The 18,955-nt window shown below is 51.3% G+C and overlaps 1 protein-coding gene across 7 annotated transcripts in view; it reads left to right on the forward strand.

The window, feature by feature from the left end:
* The first annotated feature begins 3,385 nt into the window (after positions 1-3,385).
* The window catches only part of BCL11B (BAF chromatin remodeling complex subunit BCL11B), a 102,997-nt gene continuing 87,427 nt past the window's right edge, over positions 3,386-18,955 (forward strand). For 2 of the 7 annotated variants that reach the window (XM_033191373.1, XM_033191375.1), the window contains exons 1-3: positions 3,386-3,626; positions 3,918-4,474; positions 17,688-18,056. In XM_033191373.1, the coding sequence (XP_033047264.1) occupies positions 4,417-4,474; positions 17,688-18,056 (427 nt within the window). In that variant the 5' untranslated portion in view covers positions 3,386-3,626; positions 3,918-4,416. Of the gene's footprint in view, positions 3,627-3,917; positions 4,475-6,538; positions 6,557-17,687; positions 18,057-18,955 lie in introns of those variants that run through there. The other 5 variants (XM_033191374.1, XM_033191376.1, XM_033191378.1 and 2 more) reach the window with 3 other exon arrangements.

An 18,955-nucleotide genomic window follows, 5' to 3' on the forward strand; every position in this document is an offset into this window, starting at 1 on the left:
TAAAGTGACTGAGAATATGGAGGATTATCTGCTGGAATGCACTGTGGAGCTAGAAAAAGAATAGCAGGGAAATATTTGTGAGTTCAAAAAGCTTTTTGACATCTGCTGTGTGTGTGTGTGTGTGTGGTGTGTGTGTGTGTGTGTGTGTGTAAAGATAGTGCAGAAAAGGTGGCATTTATTTCCATTTGATTCCAGCATGCACAAAGCCCCAGCTTTGGGCCCAGCACACAGTAGGTCTGCAGCAGGTGCTGCAGGAATGAATCTGGTTTTACATCAGTTCAGGACCACATTTGGACCCACATTTTTTCCTTTTACATTTTCATATGTGAGCCACCTGCACCCTCTTTTTTGGGGGTGGGGAGGGGGTAGGAGTGACTTGTATTTTAAACAAAGGCTTGGTGAAGAAGAGGTGGGGTGGGGTGCGGTGGGGTCGTGCAGTGACCTTCTCAGGAGAGTCCCGGATCTCCTCTCGCCTGCCTAGGGTGCTAAGGCAGGGGTGGGGACCGGGCTGTGGGCCGAGGTCGGCCACCCTCCTCCCGCCCCTCCTGCTGTCTGGGCATCTAGAGAGTGGGGAAACATTAGTACGGGGCCAGCTGCGGAAGCCAGGCAGGGTCGAGGGAGAGAGGTCAAGGTCGGCCGAGAGGCGGCTATTGATCCGGCTTGGAACGCGAGACAGGGAGCGCAGCAAGACTAAAGGGGGAGCTGTGAGACCAGACATTAACAGTTTTGCGCGCTGATGAGGCCCGTGCCAGACGGGCAGAGGGAAAAAGAGGAGACTGGAGTGGCAGCTGGGATCGCTCCCTGCCTGCGCCCGGCCGCCTCTTGGGAGAAGAGGAGGAGGAGGAGGAGGGGAAGGAGGGGGAGAAGGAGGAGGAGGGGGAGGAAGATGTGGAGGAAGCAGGGGAGGAGGAGAGCGAAGGGGCCAGCTCAAGGCTGGGCAGGGGCAGGGCAGCCTCTCCCCGGCTGCCGCGAGGTGGAGCGCGCCGGCGGGCGGCGGCGTGTCCGGCCCTGCGCCCGCCCGCCCGCGCGTCCCTCTTCCCGCCGTCGGGGCAGCGCGGGGCCAATGAGGAAGTGCTCTTCGGGTCGGTGGGGCCCGCGCCTGCCCACGCCTGCTACTTCCTGCTGGGGGTGGGGAGGGGGTGCCCCCTCCCCAGGCACGGCCCCTGACCGCACGCGGGGTGGTGGCTGCAGCTGGGACTCCGAGAGCCCTTGCTCCGCCCGCGGAGGGCCCCCCTTTTCCTGAGGGATCCTCCCCATCCCGCCTTGCCACTGGCGGGGTCTCCCTTCCTTGTAATCAACCTGAGGGTCGCGTGTCGGGATTTCAAGTCCTGGATCGCTGACGGAGCTGGGCTGCAGGCACGCTGCGATGTTTTGGGTCCAGACCTGTCCCTGATGCGCTGTGTGTCCTAGGGCAAAGTGCTCACCCTCTCTGGGCTTCACATCGCCAGTTCTCAGAAAGAGAGCGCGAGCTGATCTTTCAAATTTAGAGTCTGCGCGAGTAGGGATGGCCAGTTTCTGAATGTCTCAATAAGTTTATTAAAGGTGGGTGAGGGCATATTTTTCTTACTTAAGCCACTTTCCTGGAAAGATTTTTGCAGTGAGAGGGATGGCAGAAGAGGGAGGCCCTTCTAGACTTTGGACCACGTGGAGGTGGGGTATTGGGGATGGGCAACCGGGTGCAGCCTGCCTGGCCAGGGCGAGGAGGTGCAAGTCCGCGCCCCGCCCACGGTCTCCGTCCGCTCGGCCTCGAGTCCGCCCACCCTGGAGCCCACAATTTACAGAACTGCAAGCCAGGGCACATTTTATTGTTATATTTTTTAGGGTATGGGACTGGAAAGGATCTCTTTCCATTCTCGCTCACGGACGCTGGGCGCTGTTAAATTGTTGGTGCCATCGCCCCACCCAAGACCTTCGGGACGAAAACAAAAACCACCGTGTGCCCCCCGAGGAAAAGGCTCTGAGGGAGGCGGCGCCCCCGGAGGCGTCACGGCCTCGCTATGCGTCCGGGTGAAGCCGCCGGAGCCAGGCCTGGGGGCGGAGTGGGGTGGGTGCAGCTGGACTCGCCCGCGAAGCCCAGCGGGAGCCAGGCCCCGACCCGCCCTGGCCGCCTCCGGAGAAACCCTGAGAATGGAGAGGAGGCCAGCCGCGTGGCGCGCCCAGCCCTGGAGGCCAGGTCATCAAATTCACAAAGTTGGCTGCAGCCTGGGGAATGGGGGGTGTCCACGGGGGCCGTGATCCGGCCTTGTCCCCGGGCCACGGACAGGCCCCACAACTCCTCTTGTCCTCGCCGGCTGGAGATCAAACGGCTGACAAGGCAGCTGCGTCCTTCCCAGTCTGACAGGCATTTCCAAGTCCTACCCTGGGCCGAGGAGCGCAGGGGGCGGGGTGTGACTTTCAGGTTGCTGTGATTGTCAGGGGCGCCTCCTGGAGTCACCCACCCGAGTATCTGCGGAGATCTGGCCACACCTACTCCTGGGCCGGCAAGTCCAAGTCCCTCTCCCACGTGGAGCGCCCCGGTCCCTTTACCCTCTCGCTTGCCATAGACCCGGTTTAGGGGGTGGGGCCGTGTTTGACCCCTAGAAGTTAATGGGGGTAAGGTGAGGGGAGGGGACAGAGATTTGAGTGAAAATCCTTTTCCAAATGGGACTCAAACAAGGTCTCAAACACTTCTCACCCCCTCACGTGTTCTTGATTCTGTTCTTTTAGTGTCGTTTATTTTGTCTTCCTCACCCTCCCAGAGTCTGTAATACCAGGATTTATATGGAGACACTTTTTGGAAGTTGAACTCCAACATCCACCACCCCGCCCCCGCCCGCGACCATAAAACAAAAGTAAAAACTTCCAAGCGACTTTTCCACGGAAACGAAGCAATTCTTACTGTCCCCCAACTCCCATGTCGACCCCAACCCTTTTCCACAGTCCACGCCCCCACCCCAAAGTCCAAGTCCGAAAGAGCTTTTGGGCGAGTGGAGACTTGCATTGATTCAATTTAGTTCATTCACACAGTACCCCGGGCCCCCTTCTCAGGGGGTCCTGCTCCCAGGAGGGAGGCGATATACGGACGGTTTTTCTTTTATTTTAAAACACGCTGCCCAGTGTCCCCCCCCAACCCCCTCCTGCTTTTGCGCAGCCGGGGCTGGGGGGAGCTGAGGAGCGCACAAAAACGCGGTTTGCACGTGTGTCCGGCTTGGGCTGCGGGTGTGCGCAACCGGCGACTGTGTGTGTGTGAGTGTGCGCGCGCGCGCGAGTGTGTCTCTGTGTGTGCTTTCTTGTTCTCTTACAGGGTACAATGTTAAAAAGCCACCGCTAGTCGCCCCCAGTGCTCCGACTCTCTGGGTCTTTTTGTCTCTAGTGCAGATTAAACGTCACGTCCGCACTTGAACTTGAATTTTATCCCATTGTACAGAGGCAGCCCCAGCCATAGAGAGACCGAGAGCTCCCAGAGAACCCGGACTCCGCCATCTTCACGTTGCAATCTATAGCTCCCAGTCTGCGCCCGCACCGACCCAGGCGCACTGGGCGAGCCGCCCCTCCGCCCCGCTCCCCCCGGGCCCGCGGCGCCAGGGGAGCGCTGGGGAGCGCTCGCGGGGACTCGGCAGCCCCTCCGGCCGGCGCCAGCCTGCCAGGTGAACTGGGAAGGAGCCTCTCTTGGTGTCCCCCCAGAGCCTCGGAAGGGTCAGTCTCCGAGAAAAAAAAAACAAAAAACAAAAACAGGCAGCCCGCAGAAAAACCCAGAAACAACCGAACCGGGGCAGTTTTACATTGCTTTGGGTTTTTTGAGGGGGCGGGGTGAGGGGGTACGAGACAAGTCCCCAAGTTTTCTTTGCTTTTTTTTTCCTTTGCTTTTTCTTCTTCTTCTTCTTCTTTTTTTTTTTTTTAATTTGTTTGCATTTTTTTTTCTTTTCCCCTCCTGGTAGAAGTGCGCTTTCCACCTACCAGACCCTGAAAGAAAGTGTCAGGAGCCGGTGCAAAATCCAGTTTAAGTTCAAGAAGACATTTGCAAGTGCAAGAGGCCAAGCAGTTTGAAGAAGTGTAAGAGATTTTTTTTTCCTTCGAAAGAATATATTTTTAAAGAAACCAGCCAGTCCGCGGAAAGCAACAGCAGTTTTTTTTTTTTTTTTTTTTGCCTCTTTTTCTTATTTTAGATCGAAAGGTTTTTCTTGCTTTTCTTCCCCTTTTTTTCTTTTTGCAAACAAAATAAAAAACAGCATAGAAGAAAGAGCAAAATAAAGAAGAAGAAGAGGAGGAAGAGAGGGCAAGAGAGGAAGGGAAAAAAAACACCAACCCGGGCAGAGGAGGAGGCGCGGCGGCGGCGGCAGCAGCGGCGCGGCGGCAGCGGCAGCGGCTCGGACCCCCTCCCCCGGCTCCCCCCATCAGTGCAGCTCTCCGGGCGATGCCAGAATAGATGCCGGGGCAATGTCCCGCCGCAAACAGGGCAACCCGCAGCACTTGTCCCAGAGGGAGCTCATCACCCGTAAGTGTCTGCGGAGTGCGCGCGAGGGGCCGGAGATGGGGCTCCGGGCGCCTGGGGCTGGGGACACGGAGCCCGGAACAGCCCAGCCGGGCCAGGCGCCGGGGCCGCCCGCTTGCTGGCAGAGTCAACGGCGTCGGCCTGGAGCATGGCGGGGGGCGGGGGCCATAGGAAAGTTTCTTTGCAGCCAGGGGAGTTGGGGCGCCGAGCAACCGGACGCGCCTCGGGCTCGGGGGCCTGCGGAGCCGGCTCCGGGCCGGGGAGGGGGTGTGCAGGCTAGAGGAGTGTGTGTGTGCGCGCCGAGCCCGGCTGGACGCTCGCCCCTCCGAGCGGCGTGTGTGGCGGCGGCGGCGCTGGTGGCGGGGTTTGGAGAGAAGGGGGAGGGGGCTGGGGGAGCGGAGGGGGAGGGGGGAGCCGGGAAGTGGGGAAAAGTTGGCGAGCGCGTGGGTCCGCGCTGACGGCGCGGGCGGAGGAGAGCGGGGTGCGCTCTGGCTGGGGGAGCCGTAGGGCCAGGGGCGGCCGCCGGCTCCGGGTTCCCGGTCCCTGCGCCCGGCCCAGCAGGGTGCCGGCCACGCCGGTCCTAGGATTCCGCAGCCGCCTTTCTCTCCCCTCCTCCTGCTATTTGCAAAATAATCCAGCTGCGCGGCTGTTTGCAGGGCTCAAGCCCCCCTCCCCACCCCCATTTTCCCACCTCCGTCTGTCTCCTGGGATGATCTTGTCTTCTTTCCCCCACTTCAAAAAAGGTGGGGGGATTGGGGTTGGTGAAAAATCCCCGCCACGAGAAAAAAAAAAAAGGTTGTCAGTTAGGAGTGGGAAGAGAGTGATGCGCTCGTAAAATAGTAAAAGAAAAAAAAAAAAAGAAGAAGAAGAAAAAGGAGACCCATCAATCTCGTATCCATCTTTCTATCTCAGTATCTTTCATCTTTCCTATCTAAATAAACAAGGCAGGTCGCAGTGGAAATCCACCGGCTTGAAATCGTGTAGATTTCAAGCATGTGGCTGGGCGGGCAAAGTCAGGCAGCGGGGCAAGACAAGCAGCAGCTTCCACCGTCCCTGTTGGGTTTATTTAGCAGAGGGGAAAAGCGAGCGCGAGCGGGCCAGTTACGGTGTTTGCAGGGGAGCCGGCTCCGGGTCCCCGCACACTTGAACCGGGAAGGTGGCATCGCCGCGCTCCCCGCCCGCCGCAGCCCGCGGGGCCGCTTCTTCGCTGCGCGCGAACATTTCCCCGCCGTTCTTTCTCTCGCGGTGCCTGGGTCGCCGTTCCCTTTTTTTTTTTTCATTGCATTAAAAATAAAACATCCTCTGGGTGCCATCAAGACCGCGGGCAGGTTGTATGCCTGCAATCCGCCGCGCACCTCGCCGGGCTGGGGCCGGGCTGCCCGCGCGGAGCTAGAGAGGGCTGCGCGCCCAGCCGCCGCAGAGGACTGGCTGCGGGGCGGCCGAGAGCCGAATATTTATGTTATATTTTAAAAAATTTAAATAAATAAATAAATATATAAAGGGGTTCTCCCCTCCCCTGAAAACCCAGCATAGGAGCCATCTGCTCGGAGCAATTGCTGTTGCCATCTCTCCTTTGTTACAGCAGATACATTAGTAAGAATTTGTGGATTTATTATGATTATTTTTTGGGGGGAATAGAAATTAAAGTGGGATTCTTCTTGGGAGAGGGATGCCTCTTTGGAGGGAGGGAAGAGGACTTCTCTTTTATTTTTCGCCATTGTAACATCAAAGAAGACTCGCCGGCTGCATTTAAAACAAAATGTTTTGCAGCCAGATTTGAGCTTGGTTTGATCAAGGTCTTTTTTGCCAGTTGACATTTCGATCCTTTACCAAGCCACAGCAATCGCTTATTCTACACCCTTCCCCCTTTAGATGGGGTGGTTGTTAAAACGTCTATACTCGCAGAGGCTTAATTTCTCCAGGAGGCAATTTGCCCCACGTAGCCTCTGTATAATTGCAAGGGTTGTTTTTGAGGAGGGGGAATTGGGGGGGTCGGAGAAGGGGGAGTGAATGGGGGTGCACTGCCAAGCTGGCAGCAGCGGCGAGCCAGGAGTGGTTGCAGTTGTGTGTAAGGGGAAGAAGCAGGTAGGTTCGCTTTTTTGGCTCTCCCTCTCCTGGCATTCCTGGGACATCAGGCGAGAGCCCTGGCCAGACCACTGGTGGCAGCTGGGCATGAGGGTGAGGGGTGCCTGGTGCAGCAGTTTCCCATCCTTCATTTGTTCCCTGTCTCACTCAGCCTTGCTCAGAGCTGCGCTGGGGAAAGCCAGCTGACACTGGAGCAGTGGCAGGGAGGGAAAAGAGAGAGGCAAAGGAGAAGAGAGGTGAGGAGAAAAAGGGGAAGGAGACCAGAGGGCAAAGGAAAGCCCGCCTGCCCTCGAGGGGTACACGGAGCCCAGGCTATGTGTACGGGTTTAAGCTAGGAGAGTGGTCCAACCAGTGTTCAGACAAGGCTATTTATTATCCAAAAGCAGCTGGCTTTTCGTCTGTCCTGTGTCACCCGGGAGGGAGGTGGGAGTGCAAGCAAGGGAAAGGCAGGAATGGGGTGCACTTTAGCCTCTGTGGCCTCTGGAGGTGCCTCTCCACAAATGATGCAAGAGCCGTGGACTCAGGGTGCTTTGGAGCCCTGGCTGGCAAAGTGGGTGCTGTCGCAGCCTCCACTTGGGGTTCACATTTTAGATTTTAAATGCAAAAGATGCCCCTTAAAACATGGTCCATCTTTATCAGTGGGGTGGCAGCTCCTAGGCCTGTGGGGCAGCAGCCTCAGGTCCTTCAGGGATGATGCAACTGCAAATAACTGATGGCCTGGGAAACAGGAGGGCACACAAATAGCATGCATGGTCTTTGTGGGTGGGTAGCGGGCGGCGGGGAGGGGGGGGGGAAGGGGGAGGGGGGAGGGAGCGTCTGAGAAGGGCTCCATAATGAGCTAGTTAAATTTACAGACAGGACCAGGGACAAGAGGAGTGAGGTAAAAAAGAGTGAGAGACAGCTGGTGATGGAAACCTGGGCTTCTGGTTTGCTTCAAAATGTTTGACCCAGATGGATATGGCTTTTAAAAGCAGAGGACAGACACAGCTATTAATAAAAAAAAAAACAACAAAACAACACAGTGGCAATCGTGCCGAGGGGAGGTTAAGGGGGATGGACTGACCAGGCAGAGGAAAGGGCCAGAGCCCGCTGTGCCAGACAGGGCCAGGGTGAAGGCAAGAGTGCTTAAGCCCGAGAAGGAGCTTGATGCTTTCTGAAGAGACCAAGGAAAATAAGATGTCCACGGTAAACTGCGTAACTCCAATCAAGATGATTTTCTCAATAACCCACCAACAGGTTTCCTAGGAAGATTAGTAATTTTCCGTATGAATTCACCATTTTGTAAAACAACTAGAGACCCAATATTCAATGCAAAAGTTAGGCTAACTGTTAATTCCATGATTGCCTTTTAAATTAGATTTTGCTGTAGCTGTATGTTTTGAAGGCGGCGGCGTTCACAATTATCTTGACTCCCCAGGGTACAGTATATCCCCCATGGTCCACATGTCTTTCAAAATTGGGCCTCCGATAAATTTCATAAGACATAACCCTCTTTTTTTTTTTTTTTCTGGTTAGTTGGTGGGGGGAGTGAAGTTCCTCTCCCTTCTGCACAGAAGGGAACCCCATATCATTAGAAGTGTGATATAAGTCAGCTGCTCTGATTCAACGGGAGAATAAAAATGTGTTCATCAAAGGTGTTATGCCAGGCTGATTTTATTCATTTGTAATTCACACCTGAGAGAAAACAGCAGTGAGCATATTTTAACAACCCCTAATATTTTTAAAGGGTCTTTTTTCCCCCTACCTGAATGATATGATGTATATATGCATATTTATTTTCTTTTTTTCTTTTTTTGATGGGGAAGTTGCTATCTGCCTGTGCCTGGCCTTGGCGATTTTTTGTCTGGCCTTTGAAATATTTTGTAACAGAAAACTAGTCATTTCTGAAGTGCTGGGGTGAATACAGTTGCTTTTGTGAAGCCGGCCTTAGAGACATCGAGGCTGGGGTTAACTGGTTGGGTGTGTTGCGTCAGTGACCAGTGCGGAGGGCTAAATGGGTCGTGCTCAACCCAAGGGAAGGCCAACTTTGGGTGCATTTGAGAATAATTAGAATTATGTCTCAGGTGAGACGGAAGCACAGAAAACAGTCGTTTACAGATACCAGTTTCTAGCGCCTTCTCAGAATCGAGTTCTTGGCACTGTCTTATAGCTTAGAACACGGCTTGCACCAGCCTTTACTTATCCCCTTTTCATCTCCTATCTCGATTGCTTTGCATTCTCTGTTGCTTGTTGTGATAAAATACTTTCCAAAATAAACTTTCAGTTGAATTGGCTTTTGGTTGATGGCAAGCTGAAACGCCGAGCCGCGCCTAGCGCCACTTGGCAGCTAGGGGGAGCTCGGTGCCCGTGTCATGGGCTTGGCGCCTTCGCTGCAATGGGCTAGGAACGGGCTTCCATCAGCAGCGGCGGCAGTTTACGTTGCTGCAAAATGTCTTAAGTGTGAAGTTGTAATATTGATTTTCCAGCAGAGATTCGTGCAGGACAAAATGAGAATATAAGTTTGAGAAATCTATTTTCAAGCTATCGCCATTGATTTACAAGCCCTCATTTGGCAGATGGGGGCATTTTCTTTTTCTTTGATTTTCTTTCTTTCTTTTTTAACAATTAAAATTGTGAGTTTTGAATGGGTGTGTTTTCCCTGATTTGTCCATGGTCTTGACGTTCTGAAAATACTGCTCCGTTATTAGGGCGCTGGTGATCGGGCTAGGGAGGTCTGGGAAGACTGCACATCATTTTGGGGAAGGTGTACTGCTCATTTCTGTCTTGTATGTCACAGACCCAGGGAACAGTCGAGAGTTGCTGCTTTTGGGAGTCGTGTACCTAAAACAGCTTGATGAATGGAAATCCTTTTAGCTCAAATTTTATAACACTTGGATTCTCAATTCCATTTATTAGGTAATGTTCCCACTGTACTAAGGGAAATAGTACCGTTCCCCAAAGATTTAAAATGCCAACTCAAATTACATGTAAAACTTTGTTTGGAAAGAGTATGTGAGTGCTAGAGTCAGTGTTGATCACATCTTTCACCCCAAACAGTTGTCCTTTAGGGATGGTTTTTAATGAGATGATTTCTCCTCTAAACATGTAATTTAGTGATGGGGAATATATATGCTTTTGATCATAGGATTTCTAGATTTATAATATCTTCTTTCCCAAGTTCAAGAAATCTGCAGACTGCACCCTGAGTCTTATGCTACAGTTCAATATATGAGTAGAAGAGGTTACCCTGAGACAGGAAACAGTGCTTTATTCTAACCTAAAAGAGAAATAAATTAGGTCAGACAAAAGCCTAGTGCTGTCATCAGCTGGAGAAAGAGCCTCCACTCTCCAGTACAGAGGGCCAGCAATTTATCTGATTATTTCTCTACTTCATTTAATGTTTGAATCGAGCCAGTTGTAAGCATGTAGTGGCAGCGAGCTTACTGGACCACTCAGAGATGAAAAGGCACCGTCAGCTCGCAGTCTTGGGCTGGGCGGTGGTCTCTGAGCTGCAGACAACCGTTAAAAAATCAGTTTAGTAATCTCCAATCCTTTGCCTTAGAACTCAGGGGAGTTTCACAAGCTGTAACTAAACACAGATCATAGATAAGACAATGCAGGAAAAAAATATATGGGGGAGGGAATGGGAGGGGGTCAAGTTCTTGTCCCTTGGAGACTCTCCTTCATCTCCCGCGGCTTAAGGATGGACCCTCTGGCTGCCTGGTTAGGCCTCACCTTTAGCTGAAACTCTCCAAGGACTTTGGCCTCTAAGTTAATGCTGGCTTCACATCTGGGGAGGACAAGGAGAAAGTAAGTGCTCATTGGGGGCTGGACCCTGAACCACATGCTTGAGTTATTGATACCCTCACAGCATACTTCTCTGAAGACGGTGTTAGCTGTAGACACACTTTTGTATTTATTAATGGGGAGGGGGGAGGGGCACAGAAGACACTAGCAATGAATGTCTGTGTCATCCAGCTGCCGGGAGTATGCTTTGTCACTTTGCGACACTCTTTTGACTCACACCATTCGGTCTGAGGTCCTGTGCACTCTGTCCTGTCCCTACTCCCTGATCCCACTCAGCTTCCTTCCGGTCCCAGGGAGCCAAATGTCAGGGAGATGTGCTCAGGCTCAGTCCCCCCGTTTCTCCATCCCTCCCCAAGAAACGCGCAATAGGTTTCCCAGGACGTGGGTACAAAGTGCCGAGAGCAGGCTATTTGGAGATGCGCGGAAAGAGAAGGACACATTTCTTGCTTCTTCTGCACAAGCCAGTGAGGAGGGTGAGCAAAGCAGCCTCGTTTTTTACTGGCAAAAGTGACACTAGATGGAGGCTCAATGAATGGTGCCACATTCACGGGATGCTGGTCCAGCATTTTGACATATGCAAGTCTTTTGTGCAGTTGCTGAAATTCAAGAAATTCAGTCTCTTTTCGTTTTCATGTGGCAGCTGATAATTTACTTGGGTGTTGAATTAGCCAGCCTGAACTATTTTACTGTAATGAAATCCCAGACCACACAAAATTAAGTCACTTCAAAGTAAAAAAAGAAAAAAAAAATCCTCTCTTTTACATAACTTCTTTTTTATGCCCCCCTCCCACTGAACTGCTGAAATACAAATACATTTGTGAAATGTTCTCGTGAGTTTTCTACTAAAACAACATGCGGAAATGACCGAGAAAAGTTGAATGCCAATATTGTTGTGATTAACATGTGCCTCAGAAATGGATTCGCTGCTAAGAATTAAAAAAAGAAATGTGTGTGTGGGGGTCATGTTTAAATTCCTACCTTGGAAAAGAGATGTTGAAAGTACTCCTGCCCTTGCTGTTTGCTATTGGCCTCAGATAATCCAAACTCCTCCAGCTAAAGCCTTGAGGTCCAGTGTCCTGTGTGGAAGCCCTTCTTTTCTTCCACACCTTTGAAAAAAGCATAACGTTAAATAAAAACAAATCTCTTCATTTGGCCACAAAGAGTGCTTTTATATCACATCATTAGGAGGCTGTTGTGGCTCTGAAGATGGAAGGCATTTGCAGTTTTATAGAACCTGCTAAATGTGTTGAGAAGGACTGCTATTCTGGTAAATCTTTTCCTTTTCTTTTTCTCTAAAGCGCCTGTTTTATTAGTCAAGCCTTTAATTTGTAACCTTTTAGTGATGGCCGAGACCTGTGGATATACCTGAGTACTGTTTTCCTTATTCATTTGTTCTTTTTTCTGCTCTTGTGTTGGGGAGACCCAGACTCCTGGGCTCAGTTTTTGGGGTTCTGGAGAGGTGTGTGCAGTGGGGGAGAGAAGGCGGTTGGACTCCGTAGAACAACTGAGAAAATGTTTCAGGGAGCTGCTTCAGCATCCTAAAATCAGGCTGGAGTCTTGCAAGCAATCTGTACACTGGGAGGTCCTCCCCAAACATTTGACTTTCCCGCCTGGAGTCTGTAGACCAGAGGTATGGGAGTGACGCTCTTCCTGTATCTAAAACCTCTTCGTGGATCTGGAATTCCCACCTCCTGTCCTGCAGGCCAGGCCCAAAGTTTCCCCTTCTGACAGAGTCAGCGGGACCCTGATCGTTTTCCTGGGAAACCCACACTGGGAAGCGTGTTTTGCACCGGCCGCCTTCCCTCGCTCTCCCTCCCACAAGTCAGAAATGGCTATCGAGGTGTGTGCCTCAGCTGAGGAGGGGCAGACAGGACCTCATGGGGTGGTGGCTGTGGTATGCATCTGTCCCTCCAGGGAGGCAGCCTTTGGAGGGTGTCAGGGGGGTGCAGAGCTGAGCTGGAGCAGGCTGGACTCCTCTGATTGTCTACTGAGAGGGTCAAGGGTCAGGACAGTGAGGGGTGATCTGGGTCATGCTTCCTGCTTCCGACTCTGCCTGGTTGTGCCCTCCCAGGGTCTCCACCCCTACCTTGTGCCCTAATAACCCTTCAAGACCCCTCGTGGACCTCCTCCTGGCACCTGCCTCTCTCTTATCTCCATTTCCTTCTCTGCTGGGCACTTCATTATTCCCTCCGTTAGGGGAACTTCATAAAATCTCTTGTCGTGCCTTTAAGCGTCATCTAGTCATAGATTATTTTCTCCACCAAGAATTGATTCCTGCTCTCTCCCCCTCCACCCTTCTCATCCACCCTCCCTACGGTTGTTATTTTCTCTTGGATCCAATAAATTAAAAATGGATGGCAGCTCAGAAAGTGTTGTGTTCCGTCGAGTGTGCGTGTGGTGGCGTTTCCGTGTCGCCTGGAGTCCCAGCCCCTCCCCGAGTGTTCACAGAGAGGAGATGAAAAGATCTCTTCGTAGATTATGGGTAAGCATGGGCTTGCTGGCAAGAGCTCCCTCTTCGTAGGAAGCAGGTGTAAAGTCTCCAGTCGGATGCGGAGCTCAGGCGGATGGATGCTGAACATTTCTTGTAAACATGCGTACACATCATGATGGCGGTTGTGACGTTGGTGGCACACGATTTTAAGAGCTAGGGACCCATCCCCCCACATCCTTCCCCTTCCCACCCCCGTCATCACTAAAACAATAATTCTGTATATGTTTCTCCTGGACTGTAGCTTAGCCATTAAAGATAAGAGAGTTGGATTTGAATTAATGCAGGGTAAGGAGGAGCAGCAGCCCATGTGCTGTGAATGTAGCAATGCACATGTGTGTGTGCAGGCAGCCACGCACATGCCCCGTACTCTGGGGACAGCAGGCAGCAGACCTCTTGGCTGGAGTTCCCCTAAGGGCAGGTGCATGGGCAGTTGTTAGAGATGGAACAGGGAGGGTGGGGCCCTTGGCACCTTCTGTGTGGGGGAGTCACTGGCCAGGTAAGGCCCTGCTGAAAGCTTGCAGCTGTTGGGGGCTTGTTGGCTGCTTGGCTGGGCCTGTGTTAACGATGTCTTTCCATTTCTGTCTTCTGCCTCAAATTCCTTCCCAGCAAAGCCCAGCATGGGGAAGTTTGTCTTGGGATCAAGTGCTTCCCTTTTCACTTAACAACGATGTCCATTATTATTTGTGAAGCCTGATTTCATTGCTTCTAAATGCATTTACCAGCTGGGAGGAGGCCTGGCCTTGTAAATAAAATGTGGTTTTGTTGTAAAAGAAAATCTAACTCGTGTGTTTGTGTGTGTGTGTGTGTAAATACAGATTTGTCCTTGCACTTTAGGATTGAGCATTTCAGAATCCACCTCAGCCCTCTGATATCTGCCTTTTGAACAAGTTGCCTGCTGCATCCATTCATTTTTCCTCTTACTGAGTCAAACATTTTAGCAATTGCTCTACTTTATTCGGCTCATAATATATTGAGAGCAGAATATTCTGCAGGGCTGCCCGACACTTGGGGAGCTTTTCATGGAAGCAGAGATCATCTCAGAAGAAAACCTCATCTTGGCTTTATTTTTTTAAGGCCCGAGTTTGCTGGACAAGACTGTATGAGAGGCTGGTCTGTAGGGTCTGGGAATCTGAAAGGCTGTTTTCATTGGTCTTTTTCCGGGTGCTTTTTCGTCTCTGGGTGGCAGGTTGGACCACTCTGCCTGTTAGAACAGAGGCCTGGTTCTCTGAGGCTGTGCAGAGCCGGGAGACTCAGGTGTCCATAGGGCAGAGAAAGCGGGGTGTCCCTTTGCCCTTCCCAGGGCTTGGCCAAATGTTTTTCTCCTTTTATTTCTTCCATTATAGATACAGTTCTAAGGAGGGACACATGCACACTTATGCAGGCACCCTACACGCCCAGCTCGGTATCAGCTTGCCAGCGGAAATGAAACCACAGTCTTTGGGGGTGTCTACAAAGGCCTTGAACGTGAGCTTTCAGGCCCACTTGGTCCACTTACTCTGACCCAGAAATTTGGGGCTGGGGGTGACTCTGCTGCCTGATGTTGGGGGTGACCTTGCTACCTTCCTGGGAAGTGTTGCACACAGCAGGCCAAGGCACAGCCCCACAGCCGGGGTGGTGGGGAGAGGAAGCCCTGTTCTTTGGAATCGGGTGAACACCCGGTCATCTCAGGGGCTTTGACTTTCAACGCTGAAAGTGGGAGGGGAAGGAGATTGTTTTTGTCTGTTTCTTTTTCCTCCCAGACTCCCTTAGAGGCAGTGAGTTGGATCTCTGGTCTGGGAGGTGGAGATCCCAGCTCAGAGCTGAGCCCTGGAGCCCTGGATAATCCCGGGGCTGTCTCGGGGACGCCAGCAGGGCCTGGCTCCCAGGTTGGTTGGCTTCTAGGACTTGACGCAGAAATCAGAGCTGCAGCACAGCAAATGGCTTTGGACACCTTCAAACCCAATTACAGGGGCTCGCAGGGCTGCTGCATGAGGAAAGTGAAAAGGCAGAGACTGCCAAAAAAAGGAAAGAATACCAGATGTTACCAAAAATAAAAATAAAAAAAAAAAAAAGGAGAGAAAGGAAAAAGTGCTGGTACATAGTCTTGGCAAAAGAGGAAGCTGAGAAGGAGAGGTGCTTGCGAACAGGCATGTGTGACCTCTGCTAATTTTTAAATTCATCTGTGTTTCTTTTGAATTAGAAAATGAATTTGAAATTATGTAGTTGAAAACCTCCTAGCAGAGAGGAGATATTTAGGCTTGCTAGAACTACTCAGGAGGGCGGACGAGGCTGAAAAAGTTAATAAAAAAACAAACAAAAAAGTAAAACCGAAGATTAAATTTAAAAAACCAAGAAAACCTCTTCGCCCTCAGAAAGGACGGTCAAGTTGGCCCTGTGGATTTGTTGTTTGTTTTTATCAAATCTTCCCTCGATGCAGGAGTTTGCCAGGCCTGGACAGGGTGGCATTTAAAATAGTACCAGGTACTGCACCTCGCCCCTGTTTCATTTCAATTCTCAATTTCATTATGTCCTTTTTTGCTTTTCAGCTCATTTCTTTTGTGCCTCTCTCTATTTTTTAACAAAACAATATTTTGACATCCTCCTCCCATTTATTAGAGCACCTTCTGTAAAAATGGCGCACAATACATCCTTATATTTCTAAAGAACTGTTTTTACAGCCCTCTCCTTTGGCTCTGAAATTATGTATATGTAATTGGTAATTAAAGGTGCGAGCTTTTCAATATAAACAGTATTGCTCAATGTTAGATCATTAAAGGGAAAAAGAGGCACCAAATAATTACCTTTTACATTCTGACAAACCGTTCACAGGAATCCAGTCTCCCCTAGAACCTCTGTTTGGTGGGAAGGTTGTGATTACATTTTAACCATAGCAAAGCATCTTTTCATAAAATAAATTGGTAAATTAATTACGTGGCATTGTCTTCAAACCCCTTTTTAAGTAAACTCCTATTTCTTTTTAAAGTGTAATTAATGGTTTCTGGGACTGGCTTTGTGAGGACTGTTTCTTTACCTTGCAGGTTCTTTTTGTTAGAGACATACAGACAACAGATTTAGGATTTCCTCGTCTGTGGGGCGTTTTTGTACTGCCACATTTCTGATGCATTCTACATTTAATTCATCGAGGGCTCTGTCTGCTTTTCTGTAACCACAGATGGGATCTCAAATTGTAGTTTCTCTTCTCAGCGATACCTACATCGCTACCTGTCCACACACAGTTCATATGTGTGCGTTGTACGTCACGTGTCATCGTATATTCCATATTCAGTTTCACACATGGACTCTCCTAGGCCCTGCATAGGCTCATGTTCAGAAAATAGAGAACAGTGATTTATGTGTAGGATGGGAGATGCCACAGAATTTTTTCCTTAAATTATCTGTTCTTTGGCTCTGGCACTTCAATAACTTCACTGCCACGGAATGTATTTTCCTCCCTCCCATTCCTTCTCCTCGTTCCTCTGTGGTTTTCATTATCCTTTCCTAAATACCATACAACTTCAAATTTACCTGCCTCCTCGGGTTTCAGACCTTTGGCTGCCCTCTGGCTTCTCTGAAGACCCTGCCACTTGTGCCTTCTCTACGACTACTGACATTTGCTCTCAAAAAAATTCCAGCCCGAATTTGCTCAGACCCTGAGGGGAATATGAAACCTCCACACTGTCCACTTCTCTTTATTTATGACACTTTCTGCTGCTGAATCTTCCAGTTTTCCCTTGAGGAGGTTGCTGCTTTTTGAGGCATTTATTAGCTTCCAAATATTTGGGACCTAGGCTCCCTACTCCCCCCCCCAAAAAAAAACCCAAGAGAAATCTATCGGCTGCTCAAGAAATATAGACACATACTGTCCGTTGAAAGTGTGGTTTGATATCTTCTAAGAAATGCTTTTGGAGTCTGGAGAATTTTCTTTCTTTCATTTTTCTGGGAGTGAAAATAAAATCAACAAACAGAAAAGGACAGTGGGGAGTTGATGAGTATGGGGAAATCTACAAAGAAAGGGAAGTCTGACCGGGCCCCGGGTGCTTGGCAGGGAGAGCCGGCTTCCCAACTCTGCAAGCCGGTTCCAGCCTCCCTTCTGCTGCAGTGCTTTCTCCTAAGATATTTTTTTGGAACCTGACACTCACTTGTTGCTTTCTGAGCATGTGGGCTTCCTTCTCTCCTAAGGATGGACCCTGAGACGCCCATCTGGGTTTCTGTTTTCTAGTTTGGTGTGTTTCCAGGTCCCAGGTAGAGGAATGTCAGTGGGATTCGCATGAATGGGGAGGGCATGAATGAAGGTGTAAGGGATGGGAGGGGTGGGGCTCCAGCCCAGTAGGGGGAAAGGGTTCCAGCTCACTGATTCTCAGCCCTGGTTGCCCATTGGAATCACCTGGGGAGTCTGAAAGAATATTCCCATGTTTGTTCCCAGGGTAATTGGTCAGGGGTGTGCTGCCTGGACCTTGGGATTTTTTAAAGCCTCCAGGTGATTCTCAGATACTGGAAACTTTGAGAGACCCATCACGACCTCATGCTGTCAGCAGCCGGGGTGTGTGTGTTTGCACGTGTGTTTGTGTGTGTTCTTATACTACGTTGGAGAGAAACTGGCAGAAAATAAACTAGAATGCAGTAAGATCAGCACTACTTACATGGCAATGCCCAGGGGGCACGACGTTGCTCCTAGAGCCTCAGTGTGTGCCCGTCTGTCCCGTGGGGGATGCTCACCAGCCCCCAACCCCAGGGAGGACCTGGTGAGCTCTAGCAGCCAGCAGCAGTGGGGTCTGCTTCTTGGTGGGGATGGGGTGGACCGGAAGTCGGGTGCTGTGACCGCCTAAGCCCATCTCTATCTTCTCTGCCCCTTCCCTTTCTTCTTTCTGTCTCCAGCAGAGGCTGACCATGTGGAGGCTGCCATCCTCGAAGAAGACGAGGGTCTGGAGATAGAGGAGCCAAGTGGCCTGGGGCTGATGGTGGGTGGCCCCGACCCTGACCTGCTCACCTGTGGCCAGTGTCAAATGAACTTCCCCTTGGGGGACATCCTGGTTTTTATAGAGCACAAAAGGAAGCAGTGTGGCGGCAGCTTGGGTGCCTGCTATGACAAGGCCCTGGACAAGGACAGCCCACCGCCCTCCTCACGCTCTGAGCTCAGGAAAGTGTCCGAGCCGGTGGAGATCGGGATCCAAGTCACCCCCGACGAAGATGACCACCTGCTCTCGCCCACGAAAGGCATCTGTCCCAAGCAGGAGAACATTGCAGGTATGGGATGCTGCGCTTGCCTGGTTGCTGCAGAAGCCACCTCCGGGGTCCCACGCCCTCTGCCTGAGTGTACTGGTGCAGGGGAAGGCCCAGGGGCTTCCAGGATGGCCTCTGGGCCACCAGCCAGGACTCCCCCTTTCTGAGGGTCTACCATCCAGGTGACCTTCAGGAGGAGACAGGTCTGGGGCTCGGGGGAGGTCCAAATGACTGATGGCTGCTTGCTTTTAGTGAGGGGACTCTGTCTCAGGGGCTAATCCAGAGGTGGTCAGAAGCACAGAATGAAAATGTGGAAGTCTGGTTGGCCCTCTCTTTGCTACTGATCTGGGCTCAGTCCCTGTTTTGAAGCTACACAGTCTTGGGTCTTGGGTTAGACCCAAGTCTTGGGTTAGAATTTGTCTTCACAACTTGGACATGTCCGTTTGCCTATCTATGAAATGGAGCTAAGGAAACCCACCTATTAGGGTTGCTGTGAGGATTGATGAGCTGTTTCACGCGGCATGATGTGGTAGGCACTTAGGAATGGGAGCGCTTTTTCTCTCCCCTCTCCTTTCTCTCTGGACTCAGTTTTCCATGTGTGAAAAGAGGAGTTAGGCCCCCTGATCCCAGACGTTGCTTCTGATGATGCCTGACCCCAGGGGCTGGTCCCAGGCAGGGGTGTGGGAACTTGTTGGGGCACTGTGCCCGTTGGGGGAGGTTGGACATGCCCTTTGACATGCTCACTCATTCGACCACTGGGACAGCTGGTTTTGCCACCTTGAGAACAGGTCTAGGGCCCCTCTGTCCTCAGGCATGGGTCTGCTACCACAGTGAGTTAGCATGAAGTCCCTCCCTCTTGGCCAGCACCATGGCATGCTGGAGCCTCTTCCGGGGAGCCACTGCTTTCTGTGCAAACCAGAGTG

This window comes from Trachypithecus francoisi, unplaced genomic scaffold, assembly GCF_009764315.1.
Source record: "Trachypithecus francoisi isolate TF-2019V2 unplaced genomic scaffold, Tfra_2.0 Lachesis_group3, whole genome shotgun sequence".
NCBI lineage: Eukaryota > Metazoa > Chordata > Mammalia > Primates > Cercopithecidae > Trachypithecus > Trachypithecus francoisi.